Source organism: Sorex fumeus, unplaced genomic scaffold (assembly GCF_029834395.1).
Source record: "Sorex fumeus unplaced genomic scaffold, SorFum_2.1 ptg000009l, whole genome shotgun sequence".
Lineage (NCBI taxonomy): Eukaryota > Metazoa > Chordata > Mammalia > Eulipotyphla > Soricidae > Sorex > Sorex fumeus.
Genome location: NW_026606066.1, coordinates 31,993,704 through 32,016,617, shown reverse-complemented (window position 1 = coordinate 32,016,617; position 22,914 = coordinate 31,993,704). Strand labels below are relative to the sequence as shown.

General features: G+C 39.6%; 1 protein-coding gene across 1 annotated transcript in view; it reads left to right on the top strand.

The window, feature by feature from the left end:
- Positions 1-22,914, top strand: part of CCDC141 (coiled-coil domain containing 141) — a 206,218-nt gene that overhangs the window by 132,639 nt on the left and 50,665 nt on the right. The window contains exons 9-12 of the mRNA XM_056110401.1: positions 4,265-4,406; positions 5,921-6,040; positions 7,757-7,948; positions 18,182-18,361. Of these exons, the coding sequence (XP_055966376.1) occupies positions 4,265-4,406; positions 5,921-6,040; positions 7,757-7,948; positions 18,182-18,361 (634 nt within the window). The remainder of the gene's footprint in view (positions 1-4,264; positions 4,407-5,920; positions 6,041-7,756; positions 7,949-18,181; positions 18,362-22,914) is intronic.

Here is a 22,914-nt window from a genome sequence, read left to right as displayed (position 1 = left end):
ATACCAAGAAGAAGTAATATAAGGTTGCAAAGAATGTCAATTCTGAGATCAGATAAGCAGGTGCAATCCCCTTTATGCCATTTAATAATTGTGACTAGGGCAAGTTACTGAATTTTCTGGTCCTCACATTGCTGTCAGAAAAAATGGAGATACCAAATATTCCCAAATGTTTGGGAATTAGAAAATACTGCTTAAAACAAAAACAATGTCTTAAGTGCTTAATAACTGTAATTAGTCAGTGGTTTTTTAAAATTCATTTTAAGCCCCAAATCTTTGTTTTTGCACCTTCTTTCCACAGTTATTATTGACCTAGTGTTTACTTATATTTATTATTCAAGATTTGAATTTTCTACAAAAGACTTGGAACCAGTATTAATAGGATAACTGACTTTATTTAAGGGGAAAGGGGTGGACCACATTAGGCAGTGCCATGGGTTTACTCCTAAATCTGTTCTCAAGATTATTCCAGGTGGACTTGAAAACCATATGAGGTTCTGGGATCAAATCTCAGTCAACTATACTATCTCTTCAGACCCAATAACCGATTTGTCTTTTTTCCTCATATAGTGGCTCAAAGTCAAAATATAGCAAGTATTACTGCTTTTACAGAACTTTTGCTTTAAGTATCATAAGAATTACTTCTAAAACTCTTCAAATTTCTTGATTGTGCTCTTCTCCATATCAGAATTATTAAAATGCAAAAATTACTTGTTTTAAGTCTACGGAACATAAAGTTTCAGGAATAAGGGTCAAGCAATAGTACAGTGGGTAGGGTGCTTGGCTTGCACACTGCCAACCTGGATTCAACCCCCAGCATCCAGTAGGGTCCCCATAGTACTTCTAGGAGTAATTCCTGAGTGTAAAGTCAGGAGTAAACCCTGAGCACTGCTTGGTATGGCCACAAAGCCAAAGTTTTAGAAATAAGATTTCTCACAGTGATTGAATCCCCCTCCCCAGTGACACTTATTTAGGACACTAGTGATTTCCAAGGTCACTGGAATCCCAAGCAAGTTGACAAGATGCTCCTATTGCCATTACTTCAAAGTTACCTTACCTCTCAGTCATTTGGGATCATGCTCTCATTTCATTACTAATTAAATTCATTTTTACAGAATTATAAATTAATTATTTGAGGTAAAATCACTGAGATCTGTACCTTAGCCCAAGACCTTTTTAAACTCTGGATAATTAAATCTAAGAGTTATCCTGTTCATCTTTATTAGTATTTGAAGACAATGACTGACAGGAAATTAAAAACTTCAACTTTTTACATAGTAGAAGAAGCTATGCTAAGGATAGCTTGAATTTTTTTCTTTTTTTTAAGAAAAGGACTCATCTCATGAGTAACATTCACATTATCTTACTAGAAGAACTTGGTCTACAAGGGTGGCTAGTAAACATGCTAATGTAGCTTTACACTGGAGCACATAGGGTACAAATCTGTCATTTGTTGCTTTAAAGACACTTTCATTTTCCAAGTTCTCATGTCACTTTTCTTTTTCTCATGAGAAACAAAATTAGTGAAAAAATGACAAAGGAAACTTGGTTTATTTTATACAGATATGAAATGTGAGAAAATGTTAGTGATAAATCAACTTTCATCTCATGAATGCAGCCTTGAGTATTCGTAATCATTAAGAACAAGGACTTCAGTGTTACACAAATATTTTACCTCATTGAATTAGTAAATATTTTGTTAATTTACTTATCTATATTTTTATTCAAAGAACTTCTTGAGGTGAGTAAAAATTTTAAATAGCATCTCGAAGAAAACTCTTGGCAAACATATACAAGCTAAAGTAAGTAAAATAAAATAAAATTTATCATTATGGATCACTTAATCACTTGACATCCCATTACTCATCTATTTGCTTGAGCAGGTACCAATAACACCTCCATTTGTCCCTGTCGCGTGTTAGTGTAGCCCAACGGCGTCTGCTCGTTCTAGGAACACGAAGAGCCTCAAACCGATCATTCAGGGTCTTGACGAAGAAGTCTGACCATCTCATAGGTGGGCAGCCACATGATCTTTTGACATCCTGTGGAATACAGTCAGTAACAGCTGTAGTCCAGTGGTTGTCTCCAAATCTCATTACTTGTCCAGCCCATCTGATTTTCGACACCTTGGCAAACGAGACAGTGTTCCTGATTCTTGATCGTCAATGTAGGTCAGAACTCCGGATTTTTTCTCACTTGAGTAAAGCATGATATTCCAAGCATAGCTCTTTTGATTCCTCTTTAGGAGACCCGAATAGCTTTCTCACCCAGCTTTGGTAAGGCCCAGATCTCTGAGGCATATGTTAATGCAGGAAGAACAGTGGAATCGAAGTGATGTGCCCAGAGCCTGAGGTTCTTCATCCTCTTAGCTATTTCTTCGCCGCTCTTGAAGGAATTCCAAGCCGCTCTCTTCCTCCTGCACAACTCAGGTGCCAGGTCATTCATCATGTTGACTTCTCGACCTTGGTACACATAACTATTGCATTCGGAGATGTTCATTCTATTGAGAGTGAAAGGAACATCAGGAACGAGACCGTTTCTCATAAACATTGTCTTTGTGAGATTCAGCTGTAGTCCGACCCTTCAACACTCACAGTCGAAGTCGGCCAGCATTTGTGACACTTGGCTAATGTTTGGTGTTATTAGAACGATGTCATCAGTGAAACGGAGGTGGTGTAGTTGCCGACCATCTGTCTTCGCTCCCATTCCTTCCCAGTCCAGTTGTTGCATGACATTCTCGAGCGTGGCACTGAAGAGTTTCAGTGAAATGGTATCACCCTGCTGAACCCCTCTCTTGACATGGAAGAACACGTCCTTGTAGAATGGTGAGATCCTGGTAGTGAATGCATAATACAGCTCACGGAGGATCCTGATGTATTGAATTTGAATGCCTTGATTGGCTAGGGCTTTGATGACCTCTTCCATCTCAATATAATGAAAGGCCTTCTTTAAATCAATGAACATTAGACAGAGCAGCATCTTGAACTCCCAGGAAACCTCAATGAGCTTGGTTATCATGTGGATATTGTCGATTATGCTGAATCCTTTTCAGAACCCAGCTTGCTCTCATGGTTGTCCTTCATCTAGTGTTCTGCCAATCCTATTCAGGATGACTCAAGTGAATAGCTTGTAGACGACAGACAACAGACAGATGGGCCAATAGTTGCCAATGTTGTGGATGTCTCCCTTCTTGTACAGTAGCACCGTCCTGCTGGTTTTCCATTGGGATGGAACCTTGCATTCAGACAGGTAGCACGTGAAGAGCTGAGCCAGTGAATTGATGAGTACTGACGGCAGGTTCTTCAGGTGTTTGGGTCTGACCTTGTCTGGGCCAGGTGCTGTTCATTTTTTTACCGACAAAATGGCGTGTCAGATTTTGGAAGGGAGAACGTTGGGAACGACATATCCATCCTGCGGAATTAGGTATGTGGGCAAGTGGACGTGGCTATCAAAGAAATCCGAGTAGAAGTCATGGATAATCTTCTCTATTCCCCTTCTGGAAGATGTGATAGATCCATCAGGACGTCGGAGGGCAATCATCTTGGTCTTGTAGTTGGCAAAGGACAGGTGGGCATTGCGAATGCTTTTTCCGGCTTCTGCCGCATCTGCCAGCTCTTCTGCTCTTCTCTCTTTGAGGTCTTCCTTGATCGCTTCTCTGCACTGCTTTGCGAGCTTGGACATTCGCTTGGGGTTGCCTGAGGCTTGCGCCAAGCCGCGTTGGCAAATGAGCTCGAGAGTTTTGAAGACAGGCGTCTTTTTGTGGCTATCTCTCAGCATTCCTTGCACAATCATGGAAGTACTGAACCAGCCAATCGTATTCTTCATCAATGTTATCAATGACAGCATCTTCCCATGTTGCCACAATAGTGCCAAATCATTATGGATATGGTTTAGTTAATATAATTTCCTTTACTTATGTTTTTCTGTGTGTTTTTGAGGCTATAAGATTCTCAAAATACCTTAGATAAATATTAATAAGTAAACCTTCAGAGAAAAATAGATCTGGTTGAAAAACCTATAACCTTTTTTCTGCTGCAGGACTGACTGACTTAAACAAAGAAAAATAATTTGTTTTTTCTCTCTGTTACACCAGGGCTATTGTTACTTAACTTCTGTTAACCTAAAGCTGAAAGCTTTAGGTTAAAGTTGATCACTTGGTATCAAACTGGGCCTATCAGGAATGGGCACCTTCATTTTAAAATGTCTCCTTTCCTTGGGGGCTTCTTTATGAGGTAGAGTGAATTAACAGCTGGCTTGTTTTGTTCAGCTTCCGGGTGACCGGTGTCCACGAGATGATGAGATGCATTCAGAGACAAGTGGATCATCTGACTCAACAGTGCTCAGCACACAAGGAATTGGCTCTAAAGAAACAGAAATTAATAGCCTCAGTGGAGGGCTATGTAGGGAAGGTAGATCATACAATGTTTGTTTCCTCCTTAATATGCTACTTACAATGAACTCATTTGGATTCTGTTTTGTTTGAACTTAAGTAGATAGTATGGCATTTGCTGTCTCTGGACCTGATAGAAGGATAGGAATCTCCTTGAGTTTTTCATGCTCCATACTAGTGTTTATAACTGGATGGGATGATAATAGCTCCTTGAACATTTTGGTTCCAGGACACCAAAATTAGATATGTAATTCTCTTGCTACCCCAAACCTTGAACAAAAGAATCCTTGTTTTGGACCTAACTGTATATTTACTTATTGTAGTGGGTCAGAAGTAAAGGTCCTTCTAAAAAAGAGAAGAGATGTGAGACTCCTCTTTGCATAGTGAAAATAATGACTAGGTATTGGAGGAGCTCATTTTCTATTTTTCAAAAAGGAATTAAATTAGTCATTAATTAAACTAAACTTGTCTATTTAACCAAGCCAAACTCTTCTGGTTTGTAAATACAGTATGTAACAGAACTAGTAATATCTCAATGGTATGGATGCTAATGTACCTTGTTTCACAGACTGGGTCTTAAATTTTTAATGATGTTTTCATCTGATCAAATGGGCTCATCCCTGATTTATACCAGTTTGAAAACTTGAAATTTCACAGGAGAGAACAATAAATCTAGACGTCTCTTTCTAAATTGTAACCTACCATTGACCCCCCCAGCTTGGGAATTGAGCCTTATTCTGACGTCTGGGTACAGGGAGATTCTAAATGTGGCATCAGCTGTGGTGCTGCATTCCCTAGAACTGGAAATGAAGCTAATTTGGTAGCAGTGGAAAACTCTGTAGGAACTCAGACAACTGTTGCTGGATCTTGCATCTATCTCAGAAGCAACTGGGGGAAGTATGAACTCTGGTTAGTAAAATGGGATAAGGAATTAACTTTAATGAAATGGAATCTTTTAAAATATTAATTCATTGATCCATGTAAATGAATAGCAAATTATCCTACCACCTTTATCATAAAAGGGCCTAAGTGCATACTTATGTCTTATCGTGACATGTATAGAGTTTGATTCTGCACCAGAGCCCCTCAGCCTTAAGTATGAAAACCAGGATGATCTAATGCTTTGAACCTTGTCAAAATGTGCCTATTATTGGGTTCTATTCCACTTATAACTGTGATTTAATTAATGATATAAATTCTACTCTGATGATATGTTAGCAATTATATTATCCTCACCAGTAACAGTAAATTCTTAGAAAATATGAAAGATTGCATATATCTCATTGCTACTAATAAAGTATTCTTGTGTATATACCCTCAATTGGTGGCCCAGTGGTGGGTATATGATCTTTTATGAAGTGTATTATTCAAGTATGAAATTTTGAAATATTTAAGTATATTTTTAAAATTAATTTGACAAGTGGTTGATATGTATAATAATATTCTGAAGAATAATGCTTGGCTCCTTTATACATACATGTGCACATGTGCAAATACATATTATTAAGACTGCAAGTTTATTTATTTCTGAAGGTGGAAATGTTAATTCAGAAATTCAACCCACTACTTTCTAATGCAATGGATATTGATTCCAACCTTCCTGAATCAGAGAAGATTTTGAGTACATATCTGGAATTAGATATACAAGCCAAGGTAAATAAGATTTATCATTATGGATATGATTTAGTAAATTTTATTTTGTTTCTTTATATTCCATAACTATGAAACTTGATTTTAGGTTCTTTGAGTGTTGGAATTTTAAAACAGTATTGTGACAGATAATGAGTTTTTAAAACTTTGAATAATCAGTATATCTAGTATGATTATTTATATGTACATTCAGTAGGTTGCTTGAACTCACTTGAGAATTAGCACTCCAGGTTGGTCTTATACATACATTCATTTGAATCCTTTACCTTCCCCAGAAGATTAGTAACTATGTTTTGGAGCGTCAGAGGAGAGAGAAGGAATACTTCTAAGACTATTGTTTTATTCTCCTTGAGAAAATGATAAAAAAAATACTATCATCAACAATATGAATGAATGTAAGATTTCAGAAGGAAAAGCAAAATTAACAAACAAAAAACCAAACTACCAAATCCACAGTTTAGTTTGAACTCTCTACAGATACAGAAATTATCTCACCTTTCCTTGGCACCTGCTGTAGTTCCCTCTTACTCATTTCTCATGGATTTGGGTTCAAATACCCCTACCAGCACTTCCAGATCTGCCCTGGGGTTCCTCCTGCCCCAGCAGGTATTGGGGAGCTGGGTTGAGTACCCTCTCCAGTCTTGCTCAATAGCAAATGACCTTGCTCCTTGCTAAGTCATGCATCTTTCCAGAACATTCTACAGTGACATATCCTAAACTCACAGATGAGCTGTTATTTTTAAGTGTTCTTTAAAATTATGAATTGAAATGTGTAGGGTAAAGTACTTATAAAAAAACCTCAATGTTTTTATTTTTAAACTTTTTGAAGGAAGAATGAAATTGTATAGGAGAAACTTTATGACTTACTTTTTCCCAGAATGTTTTCTGGAAGCAGCACTTATAAATTAAAATTACCTTCATTAAAAGGAGTACTTGAGAGGCATATTAAGTACTAGGAAAGTGAAAAAAATCTCTCTTTGCTGCAAGCAAAGATTTTCTATTTCATTTTTGCTTGATTCTTAGCTTGTTCTTAGATGAAATTCAACATAATTCTTTCGATAACAAATGTATATGTGATCTTACAATATGTACTCATCCATTTAATCAGTGGATTCTGTGCCAAAAAATATAGACAAAAAGAAACAATGGGTAATTACCTTAAGCAGTTAAGTATATTGTCTGTGTAGGCTACTTAGTTAGACGTAATATGTAACGTGTATGTCATTCTTGTTTGAAAGACCTGCTTATAGATTTAAGTGACTGCATAATTATGTCCTATTTCTTAAATTTAAAAATAAATATGTCATTTTTATAAACTTGCCATCTCTTATGTAACACAATACATTTAAAATTTTTCTATAGCTATTGTTAAATTTTATAAGCACTTCTCACTTATCATCATTTTATTTAAAATTTTAAAGCACTTTTGTAATTTCGTTTTATAGCCTTCCATACCAAGAAATCTTACTTCTAGTTCTGAAAAATAAAATGCTCTAAATAAGAAGTGTAGCTGATAGTGAAATACATATTTGAGATGATTTTTATTCTTAGGTGTCTTTTCAAATTTTACATCTTTCAAAAGTTACATCTTTTGTTGAGAAGAGACTAGATACAAGTTCAATTAGTAATTGTAACATATGGTTGTAGAGAAGTTAATGAAATGTGAATTGTTCATGATTCCCCTGTCAGCTTCTGACCCTCTGTGCTTTGCTTTTATAGGAGGCATCACATGAATTAGAAGCAGCTTCCAAACTCATGAAAGAAAAAAATGAATTTGAACTTGATGAAGTGGCATCACTTTCTTCTAAAGTTAACCAGCAGGAGCAAGAATTAAACACACTCAGCCAGATCATCAGTTTCAGGTCAAAAGTACTGCAAACTTTTGTGGCATTTCTGAAGTCGTCAGATGAGGTATAGTATCTTAGTTGGTTATTTTTTTTCTGGGTTCATGTTTTCCCTCTTTTTCTTCTCCTTTGTTCTTGTTGTTGCAATGACCAGGGTCTGCATGTTTGGGGCCTGACCTCCTCAGCATGGTGGCCATCATCCATTCTCGACTTCCCAGGGGAATTTTAAGCACTAGTGGGTCAGTCATGTTGTCTGCCCCAGTGTATGTGCTCACTTTCTGTCCCTTTATTCTTAGAGCTACTAAACAAGGAATCAAAGATGAAGTCATTTACTGAAAAATAATTCAAGTGTGACTGTATATATTTCATATGCACATGAAAATCAAGTGGCTATATTGGAACACTTTTTATTCTGACCTACAGATATTTATAATAGTCTAAATATACCCCATATATTTAATGTTAGTAAACTTCTAAATCATGGATTTTTTTATATACCTAAATGTTTAATGTGATATGCTTAAAATACACAGATTAGAAATCAGGGGCTTTGGGATACTATGTCATATCTGTCTTTGCTTGATGCCTTTTAACAAGCTGAAATTCCAAATTTCCTGAAAATAAACCTTAATAGAACAGTGATAGGGTCTCATCTCATTGAACCCAGCTCCCAGACACAGACAGACTCCTCTCACGGAGGTAGGGCAGGTGGATGCAGAGCCAGCAAGATCCACTCAGATCTAGAGCCAGCCGGAGTGAGGTACCATGCTTGGTCTCTATCTTCTGCTCCCTGCCTCCCAGCAGCAGGCCCTCATCACTCTTCCTCCTTCTCCATCTGGCCTAGAACCTTTCCAGATGAGCTCCTCTCATGTGATGTTCTGAATCTCCACCCTGTTGCAGGAAGTCCATACACAGTCCCTGGAAATATCAAAGAACTACTCTTCTTTTCCAGTTCTTCAATTTCATTTCATTTTCATTTCATCATCCTGTTATTCGTCGATTGCCTCGAGCAGGCCCCAGTAACGTCTCTTTCATCCTGGCCCTGAGATTATATTCAAGGCTATTTAGGAGAATGAGACCCATCATTGTTACTGGTATTTGGCATATTTGGTACGCCACGGGGAGTTTGCCAGACTCTGCCCTGTGGGCAGGCTACATTCGATAGCCTGAAAGTTTGTCCAAAGTAGTAATGAGACAATAAGATGTCATAAAAAAAAGCTTTGATAAGATGTTGCGCGGACGCAAATGCGTCCGCGCGGTTCCGGGATCTGTATTTTATAGTCTCTGAGTCTTGGCCGCTGATGGGATTACATGGCGCCAGGGGGCCAGGTGGTGGGTGTGACCCCCGCCTACTGGAATTTGGAGGATCTGGGTGGAGGATGCTCGACTCCAATCCGAGTAGGCTTGGAGATCTCGGCCCCGGAACCCGCGTGGCTTTGTCCCTCTGCCAGTACCTTCATGTGTGCGGAGAGTGGTCTCAGCATGGTGGTGGCTGGTCCTGGAGGTCTTCGGCTGCCGGAGCCCTGGTCGGGGCGGGGAGGAAAGCTCAACCCGCTCCCCTCCAAGGGGCTCCGGGAAGGAACATCCAGGCGCGGGGGCAGAAGACTGCACTGTTCTCGTCCGGGATCTGTATTTTATAGTCTCTGAGTCTTGGCCGCTGATGGGATTACACGGCGCCAGGGGGCCAGGTGGTGGGTGTGACCCCTGCCTACTGGAATTTGGAGGATCTGGGTGGAAGATGCTCGACTCCAATTCGAGTAGGCTTGGAGGTCTCGGCCCCAGAACCCGCGTGGCTTTGTCCCTCTGCCAGTACCTTCATGTGTGCGGAGAGTGGTCTCAGCATGGTGGTGGCTGGTCCTGGAGATCTTCGGCTGCCAGAGCCCTGGTCGGGGCGGGGAGGAAAGCTCAACCCGCTCCCCTCCAAGGGGCTCCGGGAAGGAACACCCAGGCGCGGGGGCAGAAGACTGCACTGTTCTCGTCCAGGATCTGGATTTTATAGTCTCTGAGTCTTGGCCGCTGATGGGATTACACGGCGCCAGGGGGCCAGGTGGTGGGTGTGACCCCTGCCTACTGGAATTTGGAGGATCTGGGTGGAAGATGCTCGACTCCAATTCGAGTAGGCTTGGAGGTCTCGGCCCCGGAACCCGCGTGGCTTTGTCCCTCTGCCAGTACCTTCATGTGTGCGGAGAGTGGTCTCAGCATGGTGGTGGCTGGTCCTGGAGGTCTTCGGCTGCCGTAGCCCTGGTCGGGGCGGGGAGGAAAGCTCAACCCGCTTCCCTCCAAGGGGCTCCGGGAAGGAACACCCAGGCTCGGGGGCAGAAGACTGCACTGTTCTCGTCCGGGATCTGGATTTTTAAAAAAAATCCAGTTCTTCACTTACTTTTTGATTATTGTGGTTCTCCTCCACTTTTACTTAACTCTGATTTCTCCTGGCTTAGAAGAGATTCTACTATAAAAGACAGGAATATCCAACTTTTGTTATGATAAAAAAAAAGTAAACACACTGTGCTCCCCTCTTGAAGTGGTGGAAAAGTTACAAAGAAGTGCATGCCTTCTGCAAAATTGTACTTTCTTGGCTTCTAGCTAAGTAGGTATTTTTCCATGGTCTACCTGACCTTTGACACTAGGAAGCACTCTAGGGGCGGGGCCTATCTAGCCACTTAGCAGTGAGGCCTGATGCCACAGGCCTTCCATTTTGGCCTTCAGAATATCCCCGAAGACAGGACAGATGTTCTGGGCAGTTGCAGCTCCCTTGGGCTCACCAACTCTTCTTCCAGTGTAGGGGATCTCAGCTCATGCTTCTCAGAACTCTGGACTTCCTCTCCTAGGAATCATCAAATCATTGACAGAAGACTAACATGTGCAAATTATTTAGAAAGAGTTAAATAAAACGGCATCGCTGGCAAAGATAAATAAACAAATAATTTTTAAGAGGACTCTAGGACTAGAAAATTGCTTTGCAAACAACACTTTTGGGGAAGAATCATATGGCCTTTCAGCCTCTCTGCTCTCACTAAATCTATTTTCCTACCTGGCAGAGCCTTCTGTCCTTCCAGTCTTGGCCGTGTTCTCCATCTGTCGCTCTCTTCCTCCCTCTGGCTTTCCTTCTCTCTTCACCAGCTTTTGGTCATTCATTTTCATTCCACTTTCCATGCCCTCAAATTCCTACCTTACATCGTCACTAATCCTGCCAATTCTCAATACTAGATTCATCTAACACTCTGTTTACTTAGCTTCTCTTTTCAAATTTCCAGACGGTCCTGTGAAAAATCATATCATTGTGCTGATTAGCTCAGTTGCAAATGTGGGTTTCTGCCTCAGCTGGGTCCCCCCATATGCTCCCAACTTGGCACCCACTCAGTACCAATTCTCAAATATTTTACTCCAGTTCTCCTTCTCTATACCAGCTGATGTCCCTGTTTTGTACATGACAAAGAGAGAGTTCATTGGATCTAATTTCTTGGATTTCCTTTGACTTCAAGACTGTTCTCCATGGTCACCAATGAAGTGAAGTCATATCTCTTACCTAGCACTAAGCAGTACCCAGTCCCTCCCTCCTGCATGCTTCTGCATTTTTCAGCATCTATCTTTTGCAATTATCTTCTACTTTTCCCTTCTCTCCTTCTCTTTGTCTAGTTATCTATACTTCAACCCAGAGTCTTGTCCTCCTCAAGACTACCACTATACAATTTTACTTCATTTCATACCTGAAGTGTAGGAATGAAAAGATGACTTTTCTAGACTCTCCTTGCTCATCCTTTGAATTCCTTCTCCCTCTGTCTTCTCAGTACGGCCACATGGCACTTTCCATTCCATTGAAATATTCATAAAGTTCCTTACCAATAACCAAATAAAAAATAGATATATTTCTTTTTTAATTGAATCACTGTGAGAACAGTTACAAAGCTTTTGGGTTCAAGTCTCGGTTATATAATGATCAAATACCCATCCCTTCACCAGTGCACATTTTCTACCACCAAGAACCCCAGTATACCCCGCACCCCACCCCTCACCCTGCCTGTGTGGCAGATGATTTCCACTTTACTCTCTCTCTCTACTTTGATTACATTCAATTTTTTGACAAAAAACCCACCCCTATTATTTGGAACTATTATTTCCCCCAACAATCAGATATGCTGAAAAGCCATCCTTAGATAATTTGTTTTCTGTTGCTGATTATGATGAGCAGCTGCGTGATTTTGGAATTCTGATATTTCAGTAATTAAATCTGAAGGGATTTGTGCCAAAAGCTGCTGGGTTCCGACATTAGTTTGTGTGCCTCTGGGATCATGGCTGTTAAGGAGCTCGATAAATAGCCAGAAGAGCTGTTCGTGGGCAGCAGCTCAGGGTTTCTTCAGAGTGGGGAGAAGGGCCGGTTCCACCCCCCGTCTCATGAGGCCCTGCGTGTCTCGTCACTGCTGGCTTGTACCTGACTGTCCAATAGACTCTGAAAGATGGCGGCCTCCGTGCCACTGGGGCTAGTAGGCAGAAGGGACAACATCTTTTTCCACTCGGGGTGTGTGGCACCATGGCTTAATGCAAAGTCTGGATGGATTTTTGCCAAAAACTGCTGGGTTCTGAGATTGGTTTGTGTGCCTCTGGGATCATGGCTGTTAAGGAGATAAATAAGTAGCCAGAGGAGTCGTTCGTGGGCGGCAACTCAGGGTGTCATAGGGAAAGGCGAGCAAAAATGTATATATTTCTTAATTTTATTTTTAGAGGCAGTTTCTTCCTCTCAGAGAGCCCAGCAAGCTACCAAGAGTAGTCCGCCCATACAGCAGAAGCCTGGCATGCTACCCATGACGTATTTGATATGCTAAGAACAGTTACAATAACGGGTCTCATTTCTCTGACCCTGAAAGAGCCCCCAATACACTATTGGGCTACACTAGCATGCGCTAGGGATGAATGAAGACATTACTGGTGCCCACTCAAGCAAATCGATGAACAATGGAATAACAAGTGATACAAGTGATTTTTAGACAATTGTTCACTTAACTTATCACTTAACTTCCCGTTAGTCATCGATTTGCTCGAGCAGGCGCCAGTAACGTCTCCATTTGTCCCTGTCACGTGCTAGTGTAGCCCAATGGCATCTGTTCGCTCTGGGAACATGAAGAGTCTCAAACTGATCGTTCATGATCTTGATGAAGAAGTCTGACCATCTGGTAGGTGGGCGGCCACACGGTCTTTTGACATCCCATGGAATCCAGTCGGTAACAGCTCTAGTCCAGCGGTCGTCTTTAAATCTCATTACGTGGCCAGTCCATCTGATTTTTGACACCTTGGCAAATGAGACAGCGTCCCTGATTCTTGATCGTCGACAGATGTCAGAACTCCGGATTCTTTCTCTCATTTGAGTGAAACATGATATTCCAAGCACAGCTCTTTCAATTCCTCTTTGGGAGACCCGAATAGCGTTCTCATCCTGTTTGTGTAGGGCCCAGGTCTCTGAGGGGTATGTTAATGCAGGAAGAACAGTGGAATCAAAGAGGTGTGCCCGGAGCTGGAGTTTCTTCATCCTCTTAGCTATTTTTTTGACGTTCTTAAAGGCGTTCCAAGCCGCTCGCTTCCTCCTGCGCAGCTCAGGTGCCAGGTCATTTGTCATGTTGACTTCTCGACCTAGGTACACATAGCTGTTGCATTCGGAGATGGTCGTTCTGTTGAGAGCGAATGGGGCATCAGGAACAAGGCTGTTTCTCATAAACATTGTCTTCGTAAGATTCAGCTGTAGCCCTACCTTTCCACACTCACGGTCAAAGTCGGCCAGCATTTGTGCCGCTTGGCTGATGTTTGGTGTTATTAAAACAATGTCATCAGCAAAGCGGAGGTGGTGTAGTTGCCGACCGTCTATCTTCACTCCCATTCCTTCCCATTCCAGTCGTCGCATGATGTTCTCAAGGGTGGCACTGAAGAGTTTCGGTGAAATGGTATCACCCTGCCGCACCCCTCTCTTGACATCAACGATCACTTCTTTGTAGAATGGTGAGATCCTGGTAGTGAATCCGCAATACAGCTCACAGAGGATCTTGATGTATTGGGCTTGAATGCCCTGATTGGCTAGGGCTTCAATGACCGCTTCTGTCTCAACAGAATCAAAGGCCTTCTTTAAATCAATGAACGTTAGACAGAGTGGCATCTTGAACTCCTGAGAAACTTCAATGAGCTTGGTTACCATGTGGATATGGTCGATGGTGCTGAATCCTTTGTGGAACCCGGTTTGCTCACATGGTTGTCCTTCATCTAGTGTTCTGCTAATCCTATTTAGGATGACTCGAGTGAACAACTTGTAGATGACAGACAATAGGCAGATAGGGCGATAGTTGCCAATGTCATGGATGTCTCCCTTCTTGAACAGTAGTACGGTCCTGCTGGTTTTCCATTGGGACGGAACCTTGCATTCAGACAGGTAGCGAGTGAAGAGCCGAGCCAGTGTATTGATGAGTACTGATAGCAGGTTCTTCAGGTGTTCAGGTCTGACCTTGTCTGGGCCGGGTGCTATTTGCTTCTTTACTGACGAAATGGCATGTTGGATTTCGGAAGGGAGAACGTTGGGAACGACATATCCATCCTGTGGAATTTGGTATGCCGGCAAGTGGACATGGCTATGGAAGAGATTTTAGTAGAAGTCATGGATAATCTTCTCCATTGCCGTTCTGGAGGATGTGATGGATCCATCAGGACGTCGGAGGGCAGTCATCTTGGTCTTATAGTTGGCGAAGGACAGGCGGGCATTATAAATACTTTTCCCAGCTTCTGCTGCATCTACCAGCACTTCTGCTCTTCTCTCTTTGAGGTCTTCCTTGATCGTCGCATCTCTGCACTGCTTTGCGAGCTCGGACGTTAGCTTGCGGTTGCCTGAGGCATGCGCCAAACCACGCTGGCAAATTAGCTCAAGAGTTTTCGAAGACAGGCGTTTTTTTGTGGCTATCTCTCTCTTGGCATTCCTCGCACATTCATGGAGGTGCTGAACCAGTCGATTGTATTCCTCGTCAATGTTGTCAACAATGGCATCTTCCCATGTTGCCGCAATAGTGCCAAAGAGTTCCCAGTTGGTGGTCGTTCTGGGAGTTCTTTTTTTGAACTTTGCAGCCCTTTCTCCCCGCTCTGTGAAGTAGAATTTTGCACGAAGGAGATGGTGGTCCGATCCCATTTGAAATTTTGGGACAACAGCGACATCGGTCAGGCAAAACCGTCGATTGAATATGATGTGGTCTATTTCGTTGTGGAATCGTCCACCAGGAGACTCCCATGTCCAACGTTTAGATTTTGCCTTCTGTAACTGTGAGTTACCATGGATGGTCTTGGTCGACATGATGAACTCAGTCTCTCACCCTGTTCGTTCCATTCTAGGCCATGGGTCCCGATGTGAAATTCTTCAGCTGATCTTCTCGGTCCTATCTTGGCATTAAAATCACCCACAATGATCTTGTAGAAGGTGTGGTCTTCTAACTACAACTGGTCTCATTCATCTGAACCCGAAGACAATTGTTCACAATAATTTATTACATTCAGTATTCCAACACCAGTTCCAGCACCATAAAGTATATATTTTCAATCTTCATACTGCTCTTTCTGCCACACATATTCAACCGAATTACACTGTCCACCAAGTTTGTTTTAATAGACATATATAATGGCAAACTTTGAGAAGTCTTATGTAGAAACTTTAAGTTCTTTCAAATTCTCTCTTGCTCAGCATTTATTTTGCCTTAGCCTTTTTCATTCCTGACTTTATTGTTCTGTATAAATAGCACCTTTTTATTTTATTCCTATCATCTCCAAACAGTGACTTTGAGAAATTAGGTATATAAAAGAGTTGATAATCATCAAAATTAAAGTTTAACCTCCAACTTCAGGGGGGCTGGAGCGATAGCACAGTGGCAGGGCATTTGCCTTACATGCAACCAACATGGCCGACCCGAGTTCAATTCCTCCGCCCCTCTCGGAGAGCCCGGCAAGCCCGCACAGCAGAGCCTTGCAAGCTACCCGTGATGTATTCGATATGCCAAATATAGTAACAACAAAGTCTCCAATGGAGATGTTACTGGGCCCGCTCGAGCAAATCGATGAACAACAGGAGGACAGTGACAGTGACTCCAACTTCAGCATTTTTTTAAATCTCAAATTTCATGCCATCTTTTGTTTGTCTATAGAGACAAACTAAAAGATTTCTAAATTCTTCTTCCTCTTCATTAGTATTACCACCTGCTCAATTAAATTCCCATTACTTGCGCCTGCCTTAAAAAAAAGTTGTCAAATGAGACTGGCATGATAGTATAGTAGGTAAGGTGTTTGCCTTGTATGCATCTGAAACAGGTTTGATTCACAGCATCCTATATGGTCCCTTGAACCACACCAGAAGTGATGCCTGAGTGTAGAGCCAGGTATGGGCTGCAAATCCCCTTCTCACCGCCACCAAATTGTTGTCTTCTGTCTGCTTTCTTTGTTTTCTCTAATTCTCTCCTTCATGTCCCTTTCCAAAAATTGATAGAAATCCAATCACTACCACGGGAAAACTTAATAAAGTCAACTTAATAAATGCAATTTGTTAATCGAGTTTCACATAACTTTTACCAGAAATGGATAAGGTTTGAGAGTCCTATTAGTATTCACTTAAGATAAAAGTTGTACAGATTCTCAGATTCTAGGGAATTCCTATGATGATTTCATTCTCACTTGCAGTCCAGGAGGCACTTTTGAGAATCAGGAAAGGAGTATAAGTTCATAAAGTTTATAATTGAGAATTGCACATAGCTGAGCCCATCAAATTGACACCCCAGCTAGTAGTGCACAGTCCCATGGGAAGCACTGACAGTAGAGATTCCTACTGGCTGAGTCATTGTGACTGTTAGTCACTGCTACCAATTGTTTCAAATATAAAATTGTGTCACAATGATGTTTGTTATAATAGAAAACAAGTTGACACCTGCTAACCAGCTTTCTCACAATGTAGTCATCCCTCTAGCCTCTTTCTTACCACTCAGCTAATACACTCTGAACCTCACTGTAGCAAAGATCATTTATCATGCTCAGAACCAACCAGGGGTTCATGCTTCTAATTCATGTACTGTTCTTCCATCCATAATACCCTTTTTCTTATCACTCTGACTTGGGACAATTCTGAAAAATACAGATCAAATCTTATTTCCTTTGGTAATTCTTTCCCTATTTAAGATGAAGTTGTGGTATCTCCTTAGCAGACCTATGGCATCGAATGTATACTTGTCTTATGTTATGATCATTTGCTTATATTCTCTCCCCCCACCCAGAGTTTGGACTCTGAGAAAGCAAATACTTAATTCTCACTAGTAACTTGTCTCTTAGACAAGTCCATGAGAAAGGAGGAACTTTAATAAGCTCAGGAAGAATAATCTGTAGCACTGTCCTCCCATTGCTCAAGCGGGGCCCAGTAGCGTCTCCATTGTGAGACTTGTTACTGTGTTTGGCATATCGAATACCTCACGGGGAGCTTTCCAGGTTTTGCCATGCAGGCAGATACTCTCGGTAGCTTGCAGGGTTCTCCGAGAGGGGTGGAGGGATGGAACCTGGTCAACTGGGCAGGTCGCATGCAAGGCAAACACCCTACCACTGTGCTATCACTCCAGCCCAGGAAGAATAATCAGGGGCAGAAATTTTAGGAATGGTTGATGGAGAGTAGCATCAGCAGTACACAGGCTAAAAAAGCAATGGAGTAAGGAAATAAGAGAGAATTTCTATTTCTAACATCTTTTGCAGATTCTTCAGTATGTTTATTTAAGTTAATAATATTAAAATATAGACCAACCATTGCCTGAAATTTATCATCTTATTTAGATTGCTTTTGATAGTCATGAGCTCTTCAAATCCTGTCTTGTTGGCCATTAAGCATTGAGGATATCTAAAATACATAAATTCTTGCACTAAATATAAATTTTTGTGAAACTCATGTTAATCTATAGTTCTATGAGCACATCTGATTATAAATAATCTCTAATAATTTTTCAGATTTATATTTAATTGTATTCCTGCATTACATACATATTTATAAATACTATATATATGCATGAATAATGTCTATGTGTGCATCTGTAGGCAATAAACTTTTCAGTTGAATTTATCGCTTTGTGGTAATTCTATTAATTTACAACTGAAATAGAGTTCCACGTTGCTTTAGTCAACTGACGTTAGTCAATAACTAAAGATTTCTGAAATGTGGTTTTAATTTAATTTTTATACAGACCTTAATTAAAGTCTAGTGTGATTTTTTAAGTGTTTATAATTTATTCTAAAATTTATTTATAGTCTTCTTTTTTTAAAGGTGGAGAAGCAGTGTCAGAGCCTAAAGACATTTTACCAAACTGAAATCCAACAGAAGAAAGAGGATAAAGCTGAAGCCAGGCATCCATCTGACTTCATTGAGGAACAGTGGCACCTATTTTTAAAAAGGAGCTTTTTAACTCAAGACTTAGGACTGGAGTTCCTTCATTTTATAAATATGGTGAGAATGACATTAAATGAATCACACCTTCTGTACAAATCACTTGTCAAAGTCGTACATTAAAAAGTTCAGTTGTTAATCAGCAATGCTAATTTAGTGAGCTAATTTTTAGCTTCACTTAATCTAGAACTGCCCTAAAGTCCAGCATTTAACACTTCTTCTAGGACTTCTTGTTAGTTCTAACAGGAAGGCTGATTTTAGCTCTGAAGAAGAAAGGATGACTGTTACCACAGATCCAAGATAGAAAGCACTCAAAGATTTTGAGTTGTGATGAGAAAACAGGAAAACGACCTTGAAAACTTTTTTTCTCAGGGTGTGGGTGACATTTCCTGTGGTGCTCAGGAGCCTTGAAAGACAGTCTTGTAATTTCTTACCTAAGGTGGGGCTCAGGCCCTGAAGAGGTGTTTGTGGGCCACAACCAACAGTGTTTAGGGGATGTCATGATGTCAGGAAATGAACTGGGTTTCCACACTCAAGACTTGTGCCTTAATTCTTACTCTCCAGTCTTTTCATGAAAAGTTTCTAGTGGCTTACCACAATATTTAAGAGGAATATTGAAGAATTTCTGACCATAGCTTTATATTGAGAGAAGTTCTCTGAAATTTAGTTGAAGCCTTTTATCTGCAAAGTAGTCTAGAATCCTTACATGAACCTCTGGTCTGAGTCAGGATAGCTATCGGATTCTTGAAAGATGTATAATCTGTCTTCTCTTTGAAACTTCCATTATATTCCTAAAAAAGGTCACTCAGTTCATTGTTAGAAAATCAGTTACCAAAAACACTTTTCACTTATTGTATGACCATAAATGTCTTCACGTTTTAGGGGTATGCTACCACAACATACCCACCACTAAAGTGTCACTATGGCTGCACCACAGTCCACTAGGCACCTCTCTGACCATCTTTTACCACTTCCCATCTTTAGTAACATCCTTTCTGTGGTCAGGATCAAAAGACTTATTTTTGGTAGATTCATCTGTTTACTTGCTTTGTTTCTTCACAGATTATATGAGTGATTCGATATTTGTCTTTCTTTTTCTGGCTTATTTCACTTTAGCATGACCCCTCCAGTTCCATCAATACTGTAGCAAATGACAAGATATCATCTTTTCTAGTAGCTGAATGATACTTCATTGCATATAACTGCCACATCTTCCTTCTTCACTCATCAATTGTTGGGCACTTGTGTTGCATGTAAATCTTGGAAATTGTGAATTGCACTGCAGTAAACATAGGTGAATTATCTTTTTGAAATATTGGATCTTTTTAATTCCAAGAATGGAATTGTTAGATCAACTTGCATATCTATTTCTAATATTTTGAAAAATATTCATGCTAATTTCCAAAGTTGTCAGATTAATTTACATTGTCATTTTTATTAACAATTATTTGATAATGAGGGTTTTATTCTGTGCTTGTTTGCCGTTTATGCATTGTCTTTTGTGAAGGGTCTACTCAACTTTTTCTCCCATGTTTGGATTGGGTTGGGGTTCTTTTGTTGTTGCTGACTCTTGTGCATTTTTTTTATATATATCTTGTATATTATCCCTTGGTTATATATATATGTATATATATAGCCTGCAAATATTTTCTATTTTGGGAGGGAGGGTGAGAGCATGCACACAGTGGTGCTCAGGGCTTACTCCTGGCTCTGTGCTCAGGGATCACCTCTGGTGCACTCAGGGAACTATATGGAGTGCCAGGATTGAACTCAGGTTGGCCACATGTAATGCAGACAATCTACCAGTTACACTATCACTCAGGTTTCTGTTTGCAGATATTTTCTGCAAGCCATTTTGTTTTCTAGTCTTTCACTTTATGAAAACATTTGACCTTAATGTAATCCTGGTTGCTTATTTTTGTTTATCTTCGCTGACACTGGTAGTCAAGTCCTTGAAGATATCGAATGAAGCTGATAGAGTATGTTTGACCTGTATTTTCTTTAAAAAGTTAATAGTTTGGGGTCTAATGTTATTCAGTTTTTCAATCCATTTTTAATTCAATGGTGTGCATGGTTTGAGGTTGTTATTCAAGAGAAAACTGCTTTTAATATTAAATGCAATCTATCTCCACATCTGGCTCTAATCTTTCAGTTCCTTGGGGGGAAGAAATCATGCTTAATTCCTCTTATTAAAGTTCTATCAACATGGAAAGTAGCTGCTATGCCTAATCTGAATCTTCAGCAGTTAAATATGTACAGGTCTTTTTATCATTTACTAGGTAGTTTTATTTCTCTCTTCATCCTAATCCTCCCTTCTGGAGTTTTCCATAGCTTGTCAAAATAATTTATAAAATTTAATTAAAAGGTGAAGTACAAATTCAGCACAGAATACAAGAAAGTAGACCTCATTTTTCTCTAATGAGACCCATTATATATGTTAACATTTTTAGCAACAATTTTACTTTGATGATTCATATTAAGCTTTTGATCAAATCAAACTTCCATTATACTTTTGTGGCAACTCTTGCCTAGCTAGGTCTCTACTTTATTTTATCTGTGACAAATATTTAGCTTTCTCAAACAAATATGGGACTTTATGTTTATTTCTATTTAATTTATTTTTGCAATCTTTACCAATTATTTCATATTGTAAAACTAGTTTTTAACTTGTTATCTAAATTAACTATCTCTCCTGGATTTAAGTTTTTACACTCTATAGGTAAGTTTTCTATTACTAAAATTAAATCTTTAATAAAAATGTCTGAGGGACAGGCTGATATTTCAAGTCATTCAAACTATCAGTTGATTTACCATTTTTTAGAATAATAATGAACACTCCTTATAATATTTTAATTCAATCATTATTTCATAATATTTTTAATAAGTATACAATAAAAGACACTGCTCAAAGGAAAGTGATCTACCTACCTATTATTCTACCAACTATATAAATAAAATTTGACATACATTAAGCTATTTCCTGTTGATCAAGAATCTTTCAACATATTCACAAACTCCTCGATCAATAATAAACTTGCTGTAATGTTGGTCAATGTAAAACTTACCAATCTATGTGCAGTCCTTCTTTTCCCCCTTTTGAAAATTAGAGCATATTCTATTCTGATTTTTCTGATTCTTATTTTCTACAGATTAGCAAACATAACTAAACTTTTTTTAAAATACTGAAAATGCGAATATTCAGTCTGTAGATTGAATTCATTTAGAAGAATTAGGTTCCAACTGTCTTCAGATACTTTGAGTTACAATTTTTCCTTACCTTATATGTTTCAACCTTCTTTAAAGATTCATCATCAATTTTAACGTCTCCATCGTGAGACTTGTTGTTACTGTGTTTGGCATATTGAATACATCATGGGTAGCTTTCCAGGCTCTGCCCTGCGGGGGGAGGGTTACTCTTGGTAGCTTGCCGGGCTCTCTGAGAGGGGCGGAGGAATCGAACTCGGGTCGGCCATGTTGGCTGCGTGCAAGGCAAACGCCCTACCCGCTGTGCTATCACTCCAGCCCTTTAAAGATTATTCTGGTTTAAATCTATGTAGAAAGACAATATGCATCAAATACTTTAATTTTATCTGACTGTTCTTAAATGTCAGAGAAAACTTGCTAAGCATTTCCCCATGTTCTTTATGGTACACATGGACCATATTGTAAAATATAGTTAATTGTTTTTTTGGGGGGGGACATTTTAACATGTATTATATAAATGTATTACTTTTACAATTTTAGTTTTTCATATGTTTTTTCATCTCTTGATAGTGTATTTTTCTAATTTGCACTTATGAGGAAATATGAACATATTCAAACTGCATTTTTGTCTATCATTTTTATTACTAAATTCATTTCAGGAATTTTACTTTTTAGTTTTGAAATATAGTCTGTTCTTTAACAAGGATGTCAGTTTTTAGTAGAATTCTTTCTTGTCTACTGTTAGTCCATCTTTTCTATGTTTTCTTGACCATGGGTATTTTAAGCTAATTTAAATATCTAGATCTAGAATTGCTTTTATCTACTTTCCTTTTGGTGTCCAGTCATACTGTTCGTTACCTGGAAGACTAATAAATTATTGTCAAATGCTCAGAATTTCAATCAAAAAAATTTTGATTCACAGAATCATCACCTTTTCTTACCTGGATGTTTGTGGGAGATTATATAAACCCAGTGGTAGCTGATAAAATAGGATCTGACCTGTAATTCTTTCAAGATACAGCCTCCTATTTCACCGTGGGCTTTTAGATATTCCTTACTTAAAGGCCGGTTGGTCCTTTCTCCCCAACACATACCCAACTCCAGACTTGGGAATCTCATGAAAACTTCCAATTTGCTTTTTAGAGGTATTTTCTTAAGGTTTTAAATCCAATTATCTGCAGAACCCCCATATTTTGTCAAGGTTCTTAGGAGGTCAGCTATATGCCTGAATTTCCCAATATCTACTGGAGGTTCCATTAGTTTCTTTAGTTCCCAGTAAAGCCTCAATTACTAACCTCATGTTGAGCGCCATTATGCTATATATATCACCATTGCCTCCACTGTGTTAACAGTAGTAACAGATGAACTTAACAAACACAGATCTTTTTACTCTGTAACCTAGCCTCCTT